Source organism: Porites lutea, chromosome 8 (assembly GCF_958299795.1).
Source record: "Porites lutea chromosome 8, jaPorLute2.1, whole genome shotgun sequence".
Lineage (NCBI taxonomy): Eukaryota > Metazoa > Cnidaria > Anthozoa > Scleractinia > Poritidae > Porites > Porites lutea.
The window spans coordinates 33,636,753-33,659,904 of NC_133208.1; the positions used below are offsets into that span (position 1 = coordinate 33,636,753).

Below are 23,152 nucleotides of genomic sequence, written 5' to 3' on the forward strand. Positions count from 1 at the left end.
TCAACAATGTTGCGTCCGTTTGCACGCAGCCTAAGTGTACGCGAATCTGGGTTAGGGTTGAAAATACGGTTTCAAAAGTGTCCGGATTCGTGGGAACGGGGCGTTGGTTGAAACAAAACAAAAATAACAATGGGTAACAAAGCGCTTTCTCATCGGAATCTTTTTAATCAAATGTTACTAGAATCTTATAGCTATATATGTCAATGGGATGAGAAAAGCACGCACTCTCGGTATAAAAACTAGCAATCAACGCTAGAATTGGTGTAGTTGTTATTCAAAACAGCTTGTTGACTTCTTGATCTGCAATTGACCACTCCAGAAAATGCTCTTTGTTTGTCGCCCCAAAATTTTGCATAAGCATTGTTTTCAGTTTCTCTTGGGAGTTAAAATGGCCCCAAGAGAAACTGAAAACAATGCTTATGAAAATCTTTGGGGTGACAAACAAAGAGCATTATGGCCTGTTATGGTATCTTCTGGAGTGGTCAATAGTTGCTGTGACTCCTGTCCGAAAAGCGGATAACCATGAACAATACAAGGACTATTGGAATTTGCACTCCTCAAAAAATCCTTTGTAACGGCAGATAATATACAGGCACTGAAGCAAAACGTTTATATTTGGATTAAGGGCCTGTTTACATGGAGATGGGGGGATGGGTGCCCCAGGTAGGTGGGGTAAACTGCTTAGGTGGGGTAACCTGCCTGTCCATATAATCTGTCATTTTTTAATTTGATCTCGTTTACATGATAGGTGGGGTGACCCGCCACATGTTACCTCACCTATCTGGGGTCCCCCACCTCCACGTAAACTAAATGTTTTCTTTTTACCCTGCCTTATCGAGGGAATAATTTGATTGATAAGACTTTTATCGTTACTGACTGAAATAACAGACTGTTAGGCGATTTTTTTCAAACTCTTGTCACCAACTCTTGCCACCCAAACATTTTCAGCGGCATGCCACATTTCCAAATCCAGATTTTTAGCTTGCAACAATTTTTTTCTGGCTGATTAACTGTGCGAGAGTTTTTTCTAGTGCAGCCCTTTAAGAATTTTTTGGAGAAAGTTTGTTCATGCCCCTTTCGCTACTAGAGTGATTTTACTTAATCCGGAAAATAGGTAGTAGACTCCGTACTACGCACTATTATACAATAATTCCATTCTCTCGTTTACCTGTTGCTATTTTGCACAAGTTGTTAGTATATGTTTCACGGGTCAAGTAAAACAAACTCTAAATTGATTAAAGATGATGCACTTTGTTTTTATTAAAATACACAAAACTTGTACTGTAAACTTCACTTTTACTTTTCAAGTCTATTTATTCATTTGTTGTTTTTATTTATTTGCAAACTGTTTGAATAGACTATTACTGAAAAAAACCTCATTGAACTGAATAACTAAATAAGCTATTGCACAAGGATTATAGTCAATCAATCAAACAATCAAACTTCATCTAGGTGACAACATTAATACACTTGTCAGGTCCTGTTATGGAAGTTATTGGTTAATATTACAATAGCCTGGGCAAAAAAGCTATAAAATACAATAAGTACAAATTCTTATGGCTAGTCACCACTTAATTATATAAAGTATATAAGAGGGACAAAAAAGCTAACAACCACAAATTTGAAATAACGGGAACTGAGAAGAAAATATGCCTGAATGAACTTATCTATATTAAAAAAAAATGCAGAGTGAACTAGAAGTTCTTAACTAGTGCCTGCATTTATTTTCGTTTCTACTCAGTCACCAGCCTGCATCGCAGACATCAATGAATGCGGAGATCCTTGTTCTGGGCCCCCGACGGACTCGACGAATTATCGGAAGTGTGTTTCGAATTTCCTATCATCCTGATTGGCAAATCGTTAATCGCTTTTTAATAGGCCAACCATATGGCGCGTATTCAAATCCTGGTACACAAGCCGTGGGGGCCGAAGGATTTCACCGCTGTTTCGCAGAGGGACTTAACCAGAGTTCAGTTTCGTCTGTGACGCAGGCTACTCAGCCACTGGTCAGGGGCACCCAACGAGAATATAGTTCAAAACCACTTAAACATAGAATTGTTAAACGTATTTTAGTATTTGAACGGTAGATATAGGCATATTTTTATCCCCTAAAAATTTTTCATCTGTTCGGATTTCCTAGCTGAAAGTCTAGTGATCCGAAAATTATAGCGATCAAAACTTACCTTTTCGAAAATTTCAGCCAGAAATAAGGCTCCCGAAAATTCTAGGTGTCCTTTTTAGGGTAAAAATCCGTTAAAAATGGGCAACTATAGTAGTTTATTTTTACGATTTGTGTCTCACACGACTTTGCACAAAAATATGACGACGACCTTTCTTGCTAATTACAAAGCTTAAGCAAAGGCGTTTTTGAACGACGCCTTTCAACCGAAAGTGAGGCCTTTTCTCTTTCAATATGCCTTGGCGTTACCAATTTTATCTTGTTAAGTGCCTTTACTCTTAAAGCGAGGATATGCTAGAATATTTGGGCAACGGTATTGCCCAAGAATGCAAGAAGTCCACTTCCGGTTGACTTGCGTCGCTTAAAAACTCTGCTGCTTAAGCTCCCTATTAATCTATTAAAGGTTAAACCTCTCACCGAAAATAACCGAGCAAGAACTGTAACTACTATCTTCAACGCCATGAAGTCAGATGTAAGCCCTCAAGGTTAAAGAGGCCGTCATGTTGGATTCAGCTGAGAAGTAACAAAGAAAGTAACAACAACGTTAGCGTACTAAAACTGACACCCTACCCACCGACCGAGACCATTCAAAACGAGTGAACAAAAGAAAAAGCACATAAATTGCTTGCATGTTTTGGGCCGCTTTCGCCATCAACTGAAAGTGAATGAAAACTTCAATTAAGTTACAGTACAGACGACCTGACTAGAAGCTCTCTTTTAAATAGTGGATTTCAGCAGGCAGCCTGTGAAAGCGATCGGTGAGTTTCTTCACTCACTAAAACTTCCCAAAGCCAAATTAGAATTTGGACGGAGAAGTTTTGCCTTTCAAGGGGCTCTAGTTTACAATACTTTACCTCGGCATTTGAGAAATTTAAATTCTACGTTTCTTTTTAAGAGTAATTTAAAAGAGTTTTTTCAATAGTATTCCATAATTCACAACTCTTTTCAGTCTTATAAGTCAATAATTTTTACAGATTTTGATTTTTGAATCTTAGATTTCTTAGTGTTATTTTATTTTCCTCTTTCGATTTTATTTTTTATTTTTTAGCTATTTATGAGATAATTGCAGGACCCTTTTGATAACAGTTCTTTTTATTAGAACTGATAGGTTATCCTGTATAAATATTCGCGTTATTATTATTATTATTATTTCCACTTATTAACTTGCTGCCGGATACCAAAACTGAAAGTCGCTTCGAAGGCCCTGGGAACAGCAGCTGCTACGTGGGAAAAACAGACTATATATTCTCGGTTGAAACCCTGAAGGTAACGTTTACGAGAAGGAGCGGAGAAAGCCCTTGATAAACGTACCAAACTACTAGTTCCAGACGCATTTGAATTCTCTTTTTAAGATTGGCCAGAAAATCTGCAACGATTTGGCCGAAAAAAACGAAAAAAGAAGAAAATCAAAATCGCCCTGGAGCTATTTTGTAATAATCATGTTAACTCGTGCCGGGAGGCTCCTAAGTACCACCACTAATGCTCTGGGGTCAATCAAATTGAGGAACAATATTTAACAATTATTTAAGTCTTGGTTCCCTACCTACAGTTAAATTCTACAGTGGGTAGATTTACGTTGACTTCATCTGGCGTCTCTCCTGTTTCCCACTTCCTGTTTCCATTTTTGCACCTCTTAACACCTAATTCTGGGAAATTTCTGTTGCTAGTGTAAACATTATCAATGTCAAATCCGCCCCGGGAAAGTGGAACACACAACCATGTTTCAGCTCCAGGTGAATGACGCTTAGATCGAGTTGGGCATGCAGCTCCATTGCGATCGATGTTATCTTGGTTTGGAAGGTGATGCCGGTGGAAGTCACAACTCTTTGCAGTTAAGTGTGTTACTAAAACATGTGTCCATTCTTCAACCTGTCGTCCTGTGCTTGTGTCATAGACATTTCCTGGGCATCTTATTTCAGGGCATGCAACGTACTTATTAATTCCAGCAGTCACTTGCTCGGCCAATGAAACAGAATCACCAAATTTGTCCCCTTTGTTTGGCCTGTGACTTGAGGCTAGAAAAGTAGATCTCTTGCCGTGTAGCAAAATTTTGATGAAACATCTAGTGTTTGCCGGTATCCAGTTACGTGGATCTCTGCGATTAGTTATCCGTGGACTCGCTAGTTCAAGATTATTTGTTGATTGAGGAGGGTCGAACACAAACTGTCTTATGTCTTTGGACGTTAGGTACGGTTCATTACAATCTTGGAGTCCTTGATCAGAATGGGTAAACACTGGTCCATTTCTACTAGTTTTGACCTCAAACCGGAATGACTCCACTTGGGATGAACCCTGAAGGTTAGAAGAAACAATTGATGCCGAAACTTCGGGAGGAAATGAGTCCGGATCTGTTGGTATCAAAAATAGTGAATCCTGATTTTCTCCTTGCATAAAACATGTTTTGTCTATCCACACTGATATACAGGCAACCCTGCTAGCATCAACGCTCTCTTCCAAATACCCAAGATATCGTTTGGGCCTCGAGTTTGGTTGTTCGCAAAGTATTCTAACGGATGAGCTAGTTGGAGCATATACTCGAACCGCACCAAAATTTTCTCTCACGTCAATATTAAGTTTTCCTTGTCTCGCAACAGCAGGTGTAATTTCAGTTTCCAACAAAAAACGCGTTGGGGATCGTTTTCTTCTGCTAGAGGTTTCGTTTCCTGTCGATAAATCCCCAGCTTTGACCCACCTTCCTGACTTTGGGTCGAGCCACCACAATTTTGTGTTGGTGTTTCCGTTACTGTCAACCGAAATATTCATCTTTTCAGGATCAATAGATATTTTAATAGGCTTAGAAGTGAAAAGCGGATTTCCACTTTCATCTTCAAAGTCTATATCAAGCATCCCATAACTGACCAATAACTGCTCATCTCCATCCTCATCAATGGTAGAAAAGTCCGCTGGGGCTGTCTGAATATCCGAAAGGTTGCGTGGATCCATTACATTCATTCTAAGGTTTGCTTGCCCAGAATAAGTTGTGCCGTCATCCTTCAAGAGCGAACCTTCAGGAATTTCAATCTCGGCAAATGCGGAGTCAGGAACAGGACTTTCACCCAAAGAAACTGTAAAGGGTTCAGATGAATTAAACGGTTTTGCAACAGGTTTGGACCTTAAAACAATTTTAGAGAAAAGTCTTTGACCTTCTTTGATGTGAAATACTTTCGTTAAATCCGCATATTCGTAGTCATAGTTGTCCTTAAAAACCACTGTTAACCGTTCTTTTCCTTTGGGAACTTCAAAGTCGAAAAAACCAGAAAACTCAGCGCTATAGGTATAGCCTTCAAACGTCAAGTCGCAGTAGGGAACAGGTTTTTCAGTTGCCCCTTTTAAGCCAACAACTACACCAGTTATTCGCGTTTGCGGTTGAAAGCATTCTTGGCAACCACAACGCGTTACCTTAGAAACAGTGAAGGTCACAGAACTCCCGCAACTCACAGTGACATCTCCCACTTCCTCTACTCCGCAACAAAGCGTCTCATCCTTGCATGTGGTATTTGAAAGCCAGGTGTCATTCCGAAGGCATGGTCTCGGAATACATTCTCCTATATCAACGATGTTGTTTGTTGTACCATCGATCACACATCCAGCTGGAAGTGTTGCATTTTTTCTGGTGGGAATAGGACTGCACAGTGCATCGTCGAGGGTATCTGCGAAAAAGACAAGATTGCGTGAGTAGCCTTTCACGCCTTACTCAAAATACTCAAAGTCAATTGCCATGTAAGGTTCCAGACGCTTGATTGTTTTCAAACATCTAACAAAATTTACTCCTTACCCTTGCCAGAGCATAAGAATTCCATTAACACCGCAAATCTTTTTGTAGAACGAGGAACTGCACTCTAAACAAATCTATGGGTCTACTGTTAAGATTGTAGTCGTTGTGAAAGAAATGGGTACTCGCGTTTTACAGCTACTACAGCTACTACAGCTACTACAGCTACTACAGCTACTACAGCTACTACAGATACTACAGGTAGTACAGCTACTACAGCTACTACAGCTACTACAGGTACCACAGCTACTACAGATACTACAGGTAGTACAGCTACTACAGCTACTACACCTACTACAGCTACTACAGGACTACAGCTACTACAGATACTACAGGTAGTACAGCTACTACAGCTACTACACCTACTACAGCTACTACAGATACTACAGGTACTACAGCTACTACAGCTACTACAGCTACTACAGCTACTACAGCAACGTGCAAAGAAAGTAGTGTCCGATAGCCCAGGGCTAGTGGATTTTGCTATCGGGCTAGTGAATTCTGTTTTTAACTTGCCCGACAGGCAAGTGATCTTCTTTTAGGAATTCGAATAACAGAAGAACTGTGAGATCACTTCTACTTCAAAAAGCTTTTAGGGGCTAGTTGAAATGACGCTTGGGCTAGTAAATGTTAGCTTCAGCTTGCCCAAATGGCAAGCTGTAAAAATGATTTTCTTTGCACCCTGTACAGCTACTACAGCTACTACAGGTACTACAGGTACTACAGGTACTACAGCTACTGCAGCTACTACAGGTACTACAGGTACTACAGGTACTACCGGTACTACAGCTACTACAGCTACTACAGCTACTACAGGTACTACAGGTACTACAGCTACTACAGCTACTACAGCTACTACAGGTACTACAGGTACTACCGGTACTGCAGCTACTACAGCTACTACAGGTACTACAGGTACTACAGCTACTACAGCTACAACAGCTACTACAGCTACTACAGGTACTGCAGGTACTACAGGTACTACAGGTACTACAGGTACTATAGGTACTACAGCTACTACAGCTACTACAGCTACCACAGGTACTACAGCGCGTCTACTAAAGCACAGCTACTACAGCACTAACAGTAATGGGCGGTGGCGTGGGACATTTTGGGTAGTCTTACACCAAGTACTACCCTCCTTGGCTAAGGAGTCCGCCTTTTGACACTGAAAATTGGAGGCACCATTTATGAAAACGAAGGCACCATAAACAAAATTGGAGGCACCATTTACAAAAACAGAGGCACCATTTATGAAAACAGAGGCACCATTTATGAAAACGAAGGCACCATAAACAAAATTAGAGGCACCATTTACGAAAGTAGCTATAGCTGAATTTTGGCGGTAATGGCACCCCAAACGCGAGGGAGAATTTGATCTGACTGGAAAGTGTGACTGAAAAAAGAGACCGGAAATGTTCAACCTTGCGCATGCGTAAACGTTTTGCCGCGGTGTTGCTAATACCACGTGCGGTTAGCAGACTGACTCAGGGCGGCTGGACTGACTAGATTATAAAGTCGCTACGCTCGTAATATTATTACTGTGAAAAGCCAGTCTGCATGAGATATACAGTCACACATTTTCCACGTGAAAGTGTTCGACTTTGCCCAATTCGTGGTTCTCACGTGAGGGAATTCGAGTTATCACACTCATGGGTTCCGACGCAGCAACTCATAGTACCTTCAACCTTTTTTGCCCCTGCAACAGACATCCGAACTTACAAAGCCACAAAGCCACAAAGATACATACGCTCAAACCACTGACATATGAGCTATTTTTTCAAAATAGCTCAATAAGTGTATCGTCAGCATAAAGCTCGAAGCCACAACCTTGAACCGCCAGAGGTAAGTCATTTTAGTAGGTGATAAATAATAAAGGGCCTAGTACGCTACCCTGGGGGACCCCGAAAGATATAGGCTGGGGCTCAGACAAGACCCCATTAAACCCTTTGGGTGCGCACGGTTAAATAGGACCTAAACCATTGGACAGCAGAGCGATTCATTCCTAATGAAGTTAACTTATCTAAAATGATGTTATGATCTAAGGTGTCAAAGGCCTTGCTTAGGTCTAAAAATATAAGGTCAGTTAATAGTCCTTTGTCAATGTTTTCCAGCAGAGTGTTTGTCACGTGTGTGAGGCATGTGGATGTAGAGTGGAGTGGGCGAAAGCCGGATTGGAGAGGAGAAAGAAGCCTGTGTTTCTGGAAATAGCTTTAGACCATACGGTGGACAGCCCGTTCAAGTATTTTGGAAAAAATTAGAAGGACTGAGATTGGCCGGAAGTTTCATGGCTTTTCATGTTTCAGCTTTTTGAACCGGCCTGACGATAGCATGTTTCCAATCAGCCGGTAGCTTTCCTTCATTGATCGTCAGTTCTGTTCATAAGTAGCGTAAGAGGTCTCTCCATAGCCTCAGTCCCATCCTTTACAAGCCGTACAGGAATATCGGGTAGGCCAGACGATTTCTTGGAGTTCAGTTCTTACAGTTTGACAAAATACCTGTTAGAATCCTTCTTAATGTGCTCTTTCGTGTGTTCAGGTTTTCTAAAACGTCTTTTTATATCCTGGATCTTCATTCATGACATTTTAAGACTTCGTCGCCATCTTGACACTAGGACGTACGGAAGGTTGCCATGGCAATTTTGTAATTTTCACATGTGAAATTACAAATTATCGCTGAAATGTTGCGCCAAAATTAAAGAGTAATTCGTCACGTATGATATTAAGAAGATAATCACCTAATCCAGTTTGTTCCAATTTAGTTCCACTCACCGAAAACTTTCAAATTCGCAGTATCGGAGAAGTCTGCGCCATAGTCGTTGACAACTCGACAACGATAAGTTCCATTAAGACCACTCACGTTAGAAATTTCGAGAGATTTGCTGGTCGCTTCATCGATGATGTTGTTTTCTTTAAACCTTATAAGGCAATTAGATGGAAGATTAATAAAGGTGAAGGAAATAGTCGCATAAGTTCTAAAACATTAATTTATTTTTAATGAATAATTACACCGAAAAGATATCTATTTATCACAACGGTATGTTTTGGTATAAAGCTGCATTCATTATGTATGCAACAAGGCGTGGGGGGCCGGGGAAGGGAAGCAATTTGAGGGGGCAAGCAAAAAATTTCTGAGGCAGGAAGAAAGGAAGTAAGTTCAAAGTTATTTGCAAGCTAGTATTAATTACTAAATATACTACTATATTTTGTGACGTAGCCGGCACAATCCATATCATCACCACCACCCTTATCTAGTTGTACCGGTTCACACATTACAGATTGTTTTCATTTTCTTTACGTCAATCATTGTCACCATTATCGCCAATATCATTATCAAAATCAAACCACTTTGCTCATTTTTCAAAACTTAAAGCTAACATTTATCATATGTCACACCATAGGGATGCAAAAAGGTACAAAGTTATGGCTCCATTTGATTTGATTTTTTTGTGTGTCAAACCCATTTTTATAGCCCTTACCATTCCAAGGGAAAAAAAGGATAAAATTTGAACCAAGGTAAATATTGAACCGTTACATAATTATCTGCCAAATTTTTTCTTGTGAGGCAGGCCTAAAATATCTTAGAGTATCTGAATTTTTAGTTTTTCATCTGACTTTTTCAAAGCATTTCTTTTGTTTGTCCTCTTTTTACTTAGGCGTGTTTCTGTACTGGTCTTGGTCTTAAAACTGAACCTATACTAGGCATGACTGCATCAAATCACTCTAAACTAGCCATAATTATGGTCCTGTATGTAATTTTCCCAATGCACTAGAATTTCTCTTCGTTTACAACTAACTTCCTTTAGGTCAGAAATACTAGACCCATACTAACATTATGACTTGTGTTTGCTACCTTTAGATTTAATTCTTTGCTTAAAAAGTTTATCTCTGCACCATTGGTAGCTATATTGCCCTTAATTCACTTTCCTTAACAAGGGGGAGGCGTCTCATTTATATTCTTCTGTTCAATAGGGGAGATGTCAAAAAACTTGTATGATGTGGAGGATGGATATGAAAAACAACCATGCTCATTTTAAAAAATATCCTCTGTTCCCCTATTGCCTAATAAAAAAAATGATCAGCATGTTAAAAGTTAAGAAAATAAGTATTGTTCATTGAAACTTTAGAACTGAACGAGAACTTTCTTTCTTCTTATCAAATCATGGCCTGCCATTGTTGTAGAAGTTTAATACAAAATATTTGGTCCATGTCAACTGGGTTTGACAAACTTAGTTTTCCAACATAAAAGATTCTGAAAGCCGCTATTTGGGCCTTAGCTTCAGAGCGGGCTTAGCGTTCGAAACGTTAACTAAACAACAACTTTAATTGATGTTAATAATTGAATCAACTTAGTTGATATAAATTATGTTCATCGGTAAAGAGAAGTGTATTTTTTTCAAGGTCAACGTTAGCTTGGAAGTATCCTTACCACTCGAATTCAGGATTGGGATTGCCCTCGCCATCGCAGCATAGAGTAACACCTTGACCAGAAATTCGCATTTTGCTTCGCGGATGAACAGTGATGGATGGAGGTACTGAAACATAGTATATACAGATCTTTTCTTAGTAGTGCAATTCTGAGAAAGTCGAACTAACAGTGTATATTACTGAAACCCGAATATAACAAAATGGAGAGGCAGGTCCCAGTTTCCAGTATCCAAGATAAAAAGCCCTTTTCCAAGCAGGTGGCAGTTAACGGGAAGTTGTAGTGTAATATGTTACTAATTTCAATCGCTTTAAAAGTGATTTTATACTTGTCTGATCGCTATAAAATTTTCACCAATGATTGACTATAGATTGAAATTTGCCAAAATGTTGGTTTAAGTAAAATCGATGTTACTATGGCAACAATAAATAAAAAACTTTGAAATTGATAAACGCTTAATTTTGTGCGACCTAGACCTGCTACTGAACACAAAACGAAATGACAAAGGTTTTGCGCATTTTGCGTCTTGTTCAATGTCAATTTCAAAGCAAGGATAGACTAACGAGGACAACACAATGACTCTGAACGAGAATTCTGACATTTTATGGAGTGGATATTCCGCTATTCATAAAACTTTCTTAATACTTTCGCAGAAAGCATATTAGTTTTGTCGAGATTGCTGCAAAAATGAAAATAAACGCCTCTCATCTATTAAACCTCCCCTATTGGTTCCTTAAAATTAAGTAAAGGCCCCAGGCGTCCATTATATCATTTACGGTGTGCAGAAGTGACGTCATTTTGCAGACACTGACTACGTGTTTGTTTTTCTGTAACTTTTTAAGAATATTTTTTTACAGAAGGCATTTTATAATAACGGGTCTGAGTTAAGTCAAAAGTTTCATTTCAAGTTTTAAAACATATATTTTAGAGGAAGCTTTTATCACATTTCGCTGGAAACGTTTGGACCGCGCTGCAACTTTCACGTTCGAAGCTGACAAATAATTAGGGAGATTTAGAGTCACGTTTACGGCAAACGGCGAACGTCAGTTTAAAGTTGCAAATTTTTCAAAATAGAAAATGAGCCAACCTTGTCCCCAGGGCTTTTCCCTTAAAAAATGGGTGGGACGAGGTTGAAAATGAGCAGATAAAAACAGTCCAAAACAATTCTCACGGATAAAACTGGTGTGAAACTACTAGCTTTTTTGTGTAGAAGTAATAAACAGTTAACGACAGTTAAAGGGAAAACTTGGTCACGTGGTAAAAATTCACGCTTGCCGTTTGCCGTAACGTGCCTCTAAATCTCCGTAATGACGATGCCGTTTATCGGCGAAAGCTTGGATTCAATTTTTAATCTTAAAAAGAGCAGTTTAAGGCCTCATCAGAATTATTTTACTGCCAAAAAAGGTTCCTTACAAGTTGATGTGGCATGTTTGGTTTTCTCGGGTTTACTATTGTCTTTGCAAACGCTCCAATGTATGCATAATAAAACAATTACTAAATTTAGTTTCCGCAAGACAGCGAGAATTATCAAGCCCTAATTTTGTGTTATCACATCAGCAGCCTTTGGCTTGAGCAGAACGCAGACCTCGATTGTGATCATTCTGGCTACCCTCGTCAACCTCGTCCAATAGTTTTCATTTAAAAAACAACAGGAGCCGATTAGTGTTAACAACTACGTCATAAATACTTAAAATGACTTTCGGGCTAGTACGAGCTAGCTAGAAGCTGTAAAAAGGCACATTAACTACTAGTTTCAATTTGAAAGTAGGTACTAGTGTCAGAGCTGGAAGAAAATGCGGAGAACACAGTTTGAAATTAAATTAATTGAAGAAAATGAAAGTGGCCCCTGGGAATAAGGGTGGGTAACAGAAAAACATGTTATTTCCGTGTATTTGTGATGTATAAAAGGGGAAAGCCCTTCGAGTAAATTTCCAGAGTACAAGCAGATGATGAACGAGGCCTGAGTTTTAAGTAATTGCTTGTTTCGTACTTTCTTTTTTCTTTATTTGTCTATGAAAGTATTCATAAAGGTCACCGTAGCGGTTTAGTAATGAATCCCGAGGAAGACAAGTGATTTTTATTATGTGTTTGGATGCTTTTCTTTATCAACAATTTTTGCTGATTCGCGAATGCAGGTCCAAAGAGACAAACCTTTTCTCTACAATAGAGATGTCTTTGTAAAAAGGAAACTATAAACTGTTCTTTTGGAGACCGTATTAGGGAAAATCAATATAACATTAGCACTACCTGCAATTTCCAATTTCACGTTTACATTGGCTGTCGTGGACGTCAAAGCAGCCGCTGTTAGCTTTACAGGAACAAAACCCACTTTGGTAAACAACAGCTCTTCGCTCGTGCAAGCATTAAGAACTATGAAGAAACCACTGTCATTTGTCTGCGCCAGAACTTTGTACGGTGTTTCTGCCAGAGAAATGCTAACTTCTGAAATTGGTGCACCGTTATTTGATTGAACACGACCAGTAATAACATGACCGTCACAAGTGCAAGCGTCACAAGCCACATTCAGCGTTCCTTTGACGCATGTTTTGGAGCAGTCTAAGAAATAAAAGTAAAACAGGAGTGATTAGAGACGTTTATAGGCATTAGTTAAAAATGTACAGAAAGGGTGCTCTTTCTTCTGTATTGAAGTGTACCCTGTTGACCCCGCTAACCCTTTAAATCCTGGGGGACTAGGTACTTCTCAAAACTTTACGCGAGGGCGTGCGACATGTTTTCTGAGATCCTTACCCTATTACAGACATAAATATGAGATATTTTATGCCCTTTTTTGGACCTAAGGCAAACCTGTTTTCATGAGACAAAATGACAGAAACATATCCATTTCCACACACTGTGGCTCCACAAAGCATAAAGCCAACCAAAAGGGGTAAGAAAACATACCTATATAGCTTACATGAGGGAGTATTCTATCATCTCCTTTGACAAAACACGTCACTGCTCACCTGGACAACTCCACAGTGAACAATTTTTCTCTTGTAGAGGTTTTCCTGCACAATATATGGGAGCAAAAACGGCGCGCTGGTTTTGAGCGATGCATGTTCTAGTGCGGACGCGTGTTCCATTATCACAGGTCTTAGTGCATACACTCCAAGTGCCCCATCTAGACCATTTAGCTTCTACAAAGCAAAGCAAGTTGTTAGCAGAGGCTGTTTTACAGCAACATTTTTTTCCAATATAGCAAGTAACGACCCGGCAGCAACCCTTTTAATCGCAATACTACAAATTGACTTGACCGCTAATTGACTCAGTGCGAGTTACATATGTAGGCATTATGGTGGTTCAAAGAACGGAATAAGGATTAGGCTTTCCAAAATGTTTCTCCGATTTTCCCCAATCAAACACCTCCCACGTAGGCTAAATAAGGAAATTTGCCATGCCATATAATAGCTGCTTGGAAAAGAACTTTAAGTTACATTCGCGTCTAATGTGGACTTAATTAAGTCACTTGTTTCTAGACTAGGATCGTATGCTTCACAAACGATAATCCATACTTTCGGCAAAGAAGAGGAAGAAATAGAATGCTTTACAGTCTAAGAGTTAGACAAAACCATCAATTAGTTCCATTTCTTCCTTTACGAAAATGCGTACGAGTTACTGATTTATTGTAAGTAAGCTTCTTGGTGTCCATTTCCACCAGCATCTTAACTGGGATGAGCAAGTGCAAGCAACGTGCAAGAGCTGTTACGGAACAATACAAATAATAAGAAAACTTAAGAACTTTGCCGGTTATAGACTCAGAAAGCACTTAGTGGAGTCACTGGTGCTGTCAAAACTTGACTATTGTGACACTGTCTATTACCCTTTGCCGGAATTTCAACTGAAACGTTTACAACATGTCCAGCTAGTAGCTGCTAGTTTTGTCCTGTGTATGTATGGAAATGACATTAATGATATTGTTAAGACAGTGTGGTTACCAGTAAGACAGCGAAGAGACTTCCACTTTCACAAGGCTTTGCACTTCCCCAGCTGGTCGTCTTACGTACCACTCACTAGCTACAGTTAAACATCTGCGCTCTTTGCGGCCAGGAGCAGCAACAAGATTAATTATACCAATGACGAGGGGCGCCTTTCAAGACCCTGCCGCCAAGTCATTTAATGCCCTTCAGGCAAATATTAGAAACTGTAGCGATTTCAAAGTATACTGTGGGGAAGTAAATGCCTACCTATTAAATAACATTTGTATTACTATTACTAATCTCTGTTACATTTTTATACAATATCGTTTTATAGTCCGATATTATTGCTTTTTGTATTGTAGATTTCATATTTTATACCGTAGTTTTTAACAGGTGAAGAGCCACTAAGTGGGTACACTGTTAATAAACCATTATTATTATTATTATTATTATTATTATTATTATTGTTGTTGTTGTTGTCATTATTATTATTTTAAGTAATAATGAATAACGATCAAATACTGATCGTTTGACGCTACTCCGTATACTCAGTATTGTGTATCACTTGAAGTAATCCACTCGTTATGTAGTCAATAGTTTGAGGAAGCATAATCTCTCATAAGGTCTCTAGTTTATTTTAGGTCGATATCTTCAACACTTTTAAGTACATTTTATTTACAACTGTGTACTATATTGTTGATTCTTTTGTGTTGCAAATATGTGAATGAATGAATTGCCCTGTAGCATTTACCTGTATTCGGTACAAGCTGACGAATTGATGACAGAGCATATCCTGATGCAGTGGTATGAGCATGAGGTTTTTTAACTGAAGGTGCCAACTCCGAAACAACCGTTGTTGTTGCTTGCACTTCATGAGCTGAAGTGTCAAATACACTAGCTGAAGGGTATATCTCTGTCACGGTTTCTGTGGAAAAAAGGCAAGTGAAAAAAATTATAAAAATTTACAATTGGCCACGGTTACAAAAAAAAACTACATTTCACGTAAGTTGAAACTGATCAGGACTGAGGTTATTAAATGAACGGATCAGGATAAAAAAAAACGAACATTTGCGCCACATAATTGGTCCTCTAGGCAAAATCCCTTCGGGGGCATCCTAGTAGCTCGCGCGTATATCTGGCAAAGTACCCAGAAAAATCTCGATTTGCTTAAACAGGGGCCGCCGAGTAATGATGACGTTTTAGCCCTAAACTCCCATAAGTATAAAATGGTTAAGATGACGTAAAACAGAAAATGCACGAAAGGACCTCAAGGGTTAATTTGTGACAACAATTGCTGACTCGTCCCCAGTCGTCTCTCACCTTCCCTCTTTAGTGGCTCGCAGGGTGTGATGGGAAGGAGAAAAGCGTGGGAGAGAGACGCTCTTCTCCCTTCCCATCAACCCCTGCTCCCGCCGTGCGTTAAGCACGACGACGGCTGGGGAAGAGTCAGCGCCACCCTCCCCCCCCCCCCCTTACAATTTATGTACGCGCTTACCCTCTTTTCTATTTCGTGGTCAGAAAGTAAAGTTTATGATGCTTGATGAAAATACAGAAATTCGCCGACTATCAATTCTGTGTTGATGTATTCCCTTTTACTTTTGGATGTAGCTGGTTTTCACTAGTGCATAAGCATAAGCACAAGCACATGCGTAAGCAAGTGAAAACTGGGTTGACATAAACACAAGCATAAGCACAAGGCCGTGGATCAATCATAGGTCACTGTGACCCAGACCTCATGCGAATATATCGAATTAAAGCAATATGGCGGACGCTTTACCCGCCATCTTGTTTATCATCGGGCGGAGGAAAGCTAGATCGAGAATTGAGTCAAATGTGCCATTCTGCGCGTGCTTATGTCCTTATGCTTATGTTTATTCGCTTGTGAAAACCAGGCTTTAGAGACTGTTCAAGCTATTTTATATTTTAAGGCATGTTAGGTTTTATCACTGTGAAGAACTATAGGGCAGTCTTTTGCATATAGTGCACTATACCGTATTTATTCGAATAAGCGCCCAACCTCGAATTAGCGCCCACCTCGAATAAGCGCCCAGCCTCGAATAAGTGCCCACCCCACCACACTCCCGCTCACACAAACTCCAATAAGAGATAATAAGAGACCCTCCCGAGTCCCGAAGACGGAGTTTTCTTCAGAACATTTCACAGAAACCTTGCTTTGTTACATATTCGCGTTTTGTTATTAACATTTACTGTTTTGTTGCAAAATGTACTACTACACTTGCTGAGAATGGTGAAAATTTAATAAGCGCCCAGCCTCGAATAAGCACCCACTCTCAAGGTCCAAAAATTTAATAAGCGCCCAGAGCGGTTAATCGAATAAGTACTGTAAGTAAACAAGACGCTATCGGAGTGTACACTTGGGCATCGTTGTATGACGCACATGCAGGATTTTTTGTGTCAGGCACGTGTGACTGCCGCAATGTTGTTAATTGTTAAGGGTTGGTTGAAATCAGTGCAAAAGAACACGTGAAGCCATAGTAGACGTTGCTTAGTATATAAATAGCTCGAATTTTTCCTCGGAATTCCTAACGCAATTTGGCTCAGGGAATAGCGAACGTGTAGGACTACCAAGAAATGTAATCGACTGGTAGCAACCTCTCCATTTCGAGTGGCAAGCGAACGCGCGAGTGAGCGGTGAAGTCGTGAGGGGCGGAGGAAACGAAGAGCTCTCACTTTCTTCCCCGCACATTGCTCCCGCGTCTCCTTTCGCGTGCAACTCGCCCTTAAATGGAGAGCTTGCTCGCAGGCTGTTACGGTTTTCATTGTTGTGAGAGATGGTTGCATTGTCATCATAATGGTTCGGTCAATTCCAAGCGTACCATTCTTCCAAAAGCATTTGTCAAGTGCTGGCATCTCCTTTAGCTCTCAACATCTGAGCAAGAGCGGACAAACTGTCGTCTGTAGCCAAACCCGTCAATTCCCATCACTTTTGCTAGATTTATCTCCAATTATCGGAAGAAATTGCTCCGTTTCTAGGTAAAAAACAACCCTTTTCCATACCGAGAAGTATACAAGTGTTCTCTTAAATGTTGAAAATGCTTCGCCGTAAGTTCGTGTAATGTCGTTATGATGTTTGGTGTTGGGGTTAAAATAGGTAAGCTCAACAAAGACTACACGACAACATATTTGGAAATATGTTGTTTTTGAAGAATCTTGGAACACTTTGAGTTGTTTCTAAAAAGTTTTGATTGGAAAGATGATCGTTAGAATATCAAGGTGTTTGTATCATACCAGGAGTAGCCATCAGTCCTTGAGAACGTCTACCGTTTGCATCACAGCTTTTTCAAAGGACTGCCAGAGCATTTTACTTGTTTCAGTTTCATTGATGCTATTATTTATTTTAATGTTGTGTTGTTGCTGTTTTCGAACTGTAAAACTACAAACTGCTAAACTATTTCGAACTTTAAAACTACAAAATGCTGCACAAAAGACGTTGTTTTTGTTTAGTTTACCTATTTTTACCCCTTCCCCAGCATCAACATTGTAATAACATTATAAGAAATTAAAGTGAAGCATTTTCAACATTTTTAAACACCACAGGGATACTTTTCGGTTTGGAAGAAGGACGTGGTTGTATTTTACCTAGAAACGGAGCGATTTCTTGCGATAATTGGAGTTAAATCTCGTAAAATTGACTGGAATTGACGGGTTTGGCTACAGACGAGAGTTTGAGCAATTTTGTCCGCTCCTGTTTAGATGTCGAGAGCCAAAGAAGATGTCAACACTTGACAGATGCTTTTGGGGGTAGGGGTACGCTTGGAATCGACAGAGCCATTATGATGACGATGCAACCATCTCTCACAACAATGAAAACCGTAACTGTCTGCAAGCAAGCTCAAACGCGCGAGTGGCACGCGAAAGGAGACCCGGAGCAAGGTATGTCACGAGACCATTTTGCTAAATATCGTAAGTTATTGACGGTTTAAGAAAAGAAATTCGATAACATTTTTCTAATCTCATTAAATATTTCTAAAACTTCACGTTTGGAATGACCGTCCATTGCACTTCAATAAAAAATTATGAGGGAAAATATCATGTTAAATGCCCAAATTTAATCTTAAATTATTTAAAACTTTAATTTTAAACTTCGCGTACATTCATTCCAAACGTAGAAAGTTAGGTATGTTTATCCTCTTTCAGAAATGCCAATTTGTTTATCCAAACAAAGTAAATTCGCCACCAAATCGCCAATTTCCTTTATTTTCAATTTTTGGTCACGTGTCAGGTGACCATAATTAAACGTTAAGGCACGAGAAAACCTCAAGATTTACTTTTGGCGAAAAATCCATGTTGTTCTAGGTCTCCTAGCGAGAGATATTGCCAATCATTCATACCGTAGAATTCCGATAATAACGGCCCCCGTTTTTTTCGGATTTAGCAGGCCAAAGGGGCCGTTACTATTGGGCCGAGCCGTTACTTTCGGATGGTTAGAAAACGTTTGTAATTCAGCAGTGGCTTTACACAAAGACGACGCACAACAGACATAAAAAAGGTCATTCGGGTTGAATGCTGGTTACGGTATTCATTATCCATGTAAACAAAGTAAACTGTAACAAAAAAGGCTCAAATGCCATTCGTATACTATACGTCGAAAATATTGTTCGTATTATATGACAACTGTGTTGACACATACAGCTTTTCTCTGTTTTTTATACCCGAATCTGTGTTTCAAACAGGATTCAGTTAAGCTTAAAATAAAATCACAAATGATTCTGTTCTTTGAATACAGTAATCCTGCACTCAGGCTGTTCCATCCGAATTACGCTTGAGGGCAGACAGTTTCTCTTTCAATGACGCTTTTAAATCTGGAAGGCTACTACTTCTCAAGAAAACTTCATACCAGCAAGAAAGGGGGGACGTTACTCTCGGGTTTTAATAGCAAGGTTAAAAATTAACGTTACTTTCGGGTAGCCGTTATTTTCGGGGGGCCCGTTATTATCGGAATTCTACGGTATCCTCCAAACGCACCTTTAACCGAGGCCTTAAACCCCTTGAGGATCGGGACGATCCGAACGATCATACGGAAACCAGGCTTCAATTTCCCGGACCCGACTATCTCGGAGCCTGGAACAGGCTAACACAAAGACTAGGGATACAATTTACCTGCAGCTTAGAGAGCAGGGGCAGCTGTAGTGTCAACTATTACTAGTGTAATTTACATCGAGGCGTGATGGGCACGTGATATTCCGTTGGGGTTGGCTTGTGCCAGGTACGGATAGTGGCATTAGTCTAGGCAATTAGGTTAAAATGGCTGGTTATAAATAAAGTTCTGGCGAGATATTCTTCCTTCTCCTCCTCGCCTAGATTGAACAGATCCCAAAACATTTTTTCCCACTAGCCTCCTCTGCGTTCATTAATTCTGCTGCTTGGAGAGCGATCACTTTTTAAGGCTGGGGGGATTTTGTCGCTCCATTTATGAACAACTTTACAACTGAGGCAATTAGTAGACCAATGGTGACCAATGCTGAGGATCTTAAAAAAAGGGCTCGGATAACCACGAAGTAGGGCAGCTAGTCTGCCACGACTCCAATTTGAGAGACGTAAAAACAATATCCTTTTTTAGTTCTTGCGTGCTAAATATAATGGCACTTGAATTAAGTAGGGTATCAGTTTATACTTAAAAGCTGAAGACAAAGGGAAGTAAATATCAGATGAATACTGTAAATTGCTTACCAAATATTCAAGGAAAAACGATGATAACGACCCCACAATAAATTTTTCCGTGAGATAAAGTCGTGGTAATATTGTCCTTGTTTAATCAGTAGTCACGAGACGTTTTGGTGCAGGTGAAAGGGGACAAAACAAAAGAGAAAAAAAATAACTGTTACACTAACGCCAACTCTTTACTATACCGAGAAATCACCGAGAAAACGAATGGCTCATATTTGTCTGTTAAATATTAATTGCTAAAATACTTGCTTAGTGGCTTACAGTCCACATTGCTGGCGCTTCGGATCTTCGAGCGAAGAGCCGGGTTTTTGACTGGTTAGTCTAAGTTATATTCTTACCAGTTGACGCCTCCCTTATAAGCTTAGTGTACTCACCTTCCACTTCTTTTCCTTGTAAAGCACTTTCAGCTGATACGAAGGATAAATAGGATTGAAAAAACTGAGTTAACGCAAGATCTCGATAAAAACAGATTCCTGCTTTTAATAAACTGACCTTGCCAGAATGATAGATTGATTGTATTTACCCGACTGGTAGCCCCGAGTAAAGACACCATATTTTCTTTTCTACTTTTCGCGTAAGCCGAGTGATTAAGAGTTTCAATGAAGCTCACCCGGAACTGTTTTCTTACTTCCCTCGACTTCCTTCGTTTTATTTGCAACTGAATAGCTGTACTGTTTAGTTTCAGTTTGAATTGCTCTCAGAAAGAAACCCCGATATGCCAAAAACTAAAGTACTGTATTACGATATTTAACGTTCGTAAACACACCACAGAACATTTACACTGTGAAAACTGATATCATCAGACAATAGTCACCTTTAGACTTGATTACGAGTACGATTATGGCACAATTTTAAATGAGCCAGTGCTGATGTTGTTGATTATCAGTCCTTAACAGTTTATGAACCTGAGAAATAACATAAGTAGCTGTGTATGTGACAAGTAAATGTCTGAAGCTTACTAAACTTGTTTGAACTCTCGCACTTGTACCGACTCAATCTTGTACTCATAGCTAAACTCCCGGAATGACAATCTCTAATCCAAATTTCACCAATGTTTCACTGCATGTGTGTTGAGATTCCCTGTAGTTGACAAGGGTCTATAATTCAGGTACTTACATTCGTCTTTTTTTCTTTCAGTGTCAGAATTTCCACGCAAGATAGTTCCGACGAGTACTCCAACAATGATGATCACAAGCACAATGACAGCAAGTACGATTAGAACTCTTCGACGAGGCCTTGATAGGAACCCGAAACCACCGGAAGATTTCTCCACAATTTCAGCAATTTGTTCATCATGATCTTCTTGCGCTGAATCACCTTTCAAAGTTGTCAAAGGAACCATTTCTTTTAAATCGGACTTCGACGCCATCTCGAAAACACAATAATCGTGGGTAGGATCTTGTCCTAGAGGGACAGTTCGCTTTGTTGGGCGTGACAGACTGATTTCGGATCACCAGAAAGAAAATGAGGATTATCCCGAAGTAAAACTGGATCCGTCGATCAGCTGCACATGGAAACCCAGACATTCAGCTTATTGGCCGATATAAACAATTGACAAGTATGAAGCGCTGTAGCGATAACAAAGCGAACTGCCGGCCTCTCAATCGTGATAAAGGAAACATGACACAACCTATACGCTAATTCTTAACTCGACTTCAATCCTTCCATTCAGTTTGTCTCGCGGTTTAGCGCGGTTTTTCAAAGCGTGGGCAGCCATCGCATAAATCACTATCCAGCCAAAAAAATCCTACTACTCAATTTGTAATAGAGACAAAAAAATCAATTAGAAATAGAAAATTGGCGAGGAGACATAACAGAAACAAGAACGAGAAGTCCGAAGACTACAGCAAAGCTGATTTAAAACAACGTCAGGGGCACCCAACGACAATTTTCGGAAAATATCTGTTCGGAAGACGATTTGAGATCTAGAATTTTCGGAACATTTGTTGTAAAATTTCTTGCTTTCCTGCCTCTCCTAGGATTTTCGAACATCTAAAAAATGGTATAATTGCCTATTTTTAGCGGATTTTTACCCTAAAAAGGTCACCTAGAATTTTCGGAAGCCTTTTTTCTGGCTGAAATTTTCGAAACGTTAAGTTTTAATCCCTATAATTTTAGGATCACTAGACTTTCAGCTAAGAAATCCGAACAGATGAAAAATTTTTAGGGGATAAAAATATGGCTATATCTACCGTTTAAATACTAAAATACGTTTAACAATGCTATGTTTAAGTGGTTTTGAACTACATTCTTGTTGGGTGCCCCTGCAACGTCTATTGTTTTTTTATAACAATATTTCGGCTGGCCATACCAGCCTTCTTCAGGTTTACAGATGTTACTGAACTTATGTAGCAATCACAATATTATATAGATGGAGAATGTCGCAATAAAAGGGAGAGGCGGAAATGACGTACAACATAAAAACTGGAAAGAAAAAATACTAAGGATATGGATTACAATAATTCATCACGGCGGTTTAACAGAAACAATAGGAAGCTTATGAGTAGTTAAGCCTCCTCGAACTATGGGCTTTGGCTGTTTACATCAAGTGAAGCAAAAGATATCGTGAAGTCTAGGAAGGAGAAGATTTAACGGCTTTCATATTTACTTATTAACTTAATCTTATCCATGGGTGTAGAGATTTATCTACCAGATACAGCTATCCACTTGTTTTTGTAGTGGGTTCTTGTGATATGAACTTATAAGAAGCAACTTCAATTTATAAAAATAATAATATTATTAAGTTGAAAATATAGCATCGGGACGTTTGTCACGTAAACGAGGGTCCCTAAAAGTTATTCGTGATTCGCGATTTAAAAGAATTGAAGCCCGGGACAGCGAGATTCCAAGAAGAAAAAGAGAGAGATTTGGCATTGGAGGGCACGGAATTTGGCAATTTTGGAAGGTGATGCGGGATTTGGACAAAAATTTGAAGAGTAATCTGCATTTAAAAACAGTCAAAAACCCTTGGTTTACTTCGACCGTAGCACAAGCTATCCCATGGGCTCCACTTTTGAGGAAATCTAAATAATGGCTGTAAGCAGGAATAACCGGCGGGATTATGAGACTGGGTTAGCCTGCGTAGCATGGAGGTTTTGGTTTTGCGCGCAAAGTAATAATGGCGGGCGAGGGCAGAGAAACCTCGAGGAGATTGGGACGGGAGCAACGATT

General features: G+C 39.6%; 1 protein-coding gene across 1 annotated transcript; it reads right to left on the minus strand.

The window, feature by feature from the left end:
- Window positions 1-1,235: 1,235 nt before the first annotated feature.
- Window positions 1,236-21,367, minus strand: LOC140945605 (cartilage intermediate layer protein 1-like). The gene is made up of 9 exons (XM_073394618.1): window positions 21,098-21,367; window positions 20,356-20,388; window positions 15,045-15,227; window positions 13,340-13,513; window positions 12,624-12,932; window positions 10,380-10,485; window positions 8,723-8,868; window positions 3,723-5,829; window positions 1,236-2,692 (listed from the first exon to the last, which is right to left on the minus strand). Exons 1-9 carry the CDS (start codon window positions 21,348-21,350, stop codon window positions 2,689-2,691), a joined length of 3,315 nt encoding a protein of 1,104 aa, XP_073250719.1. The 5' UTR covers window positions 21,351-21,367; the 3' UTR covers window positions 1,236-2,688.
- Window positions 21,368-23,152: the final 1,785 nt, after the last annotated feature.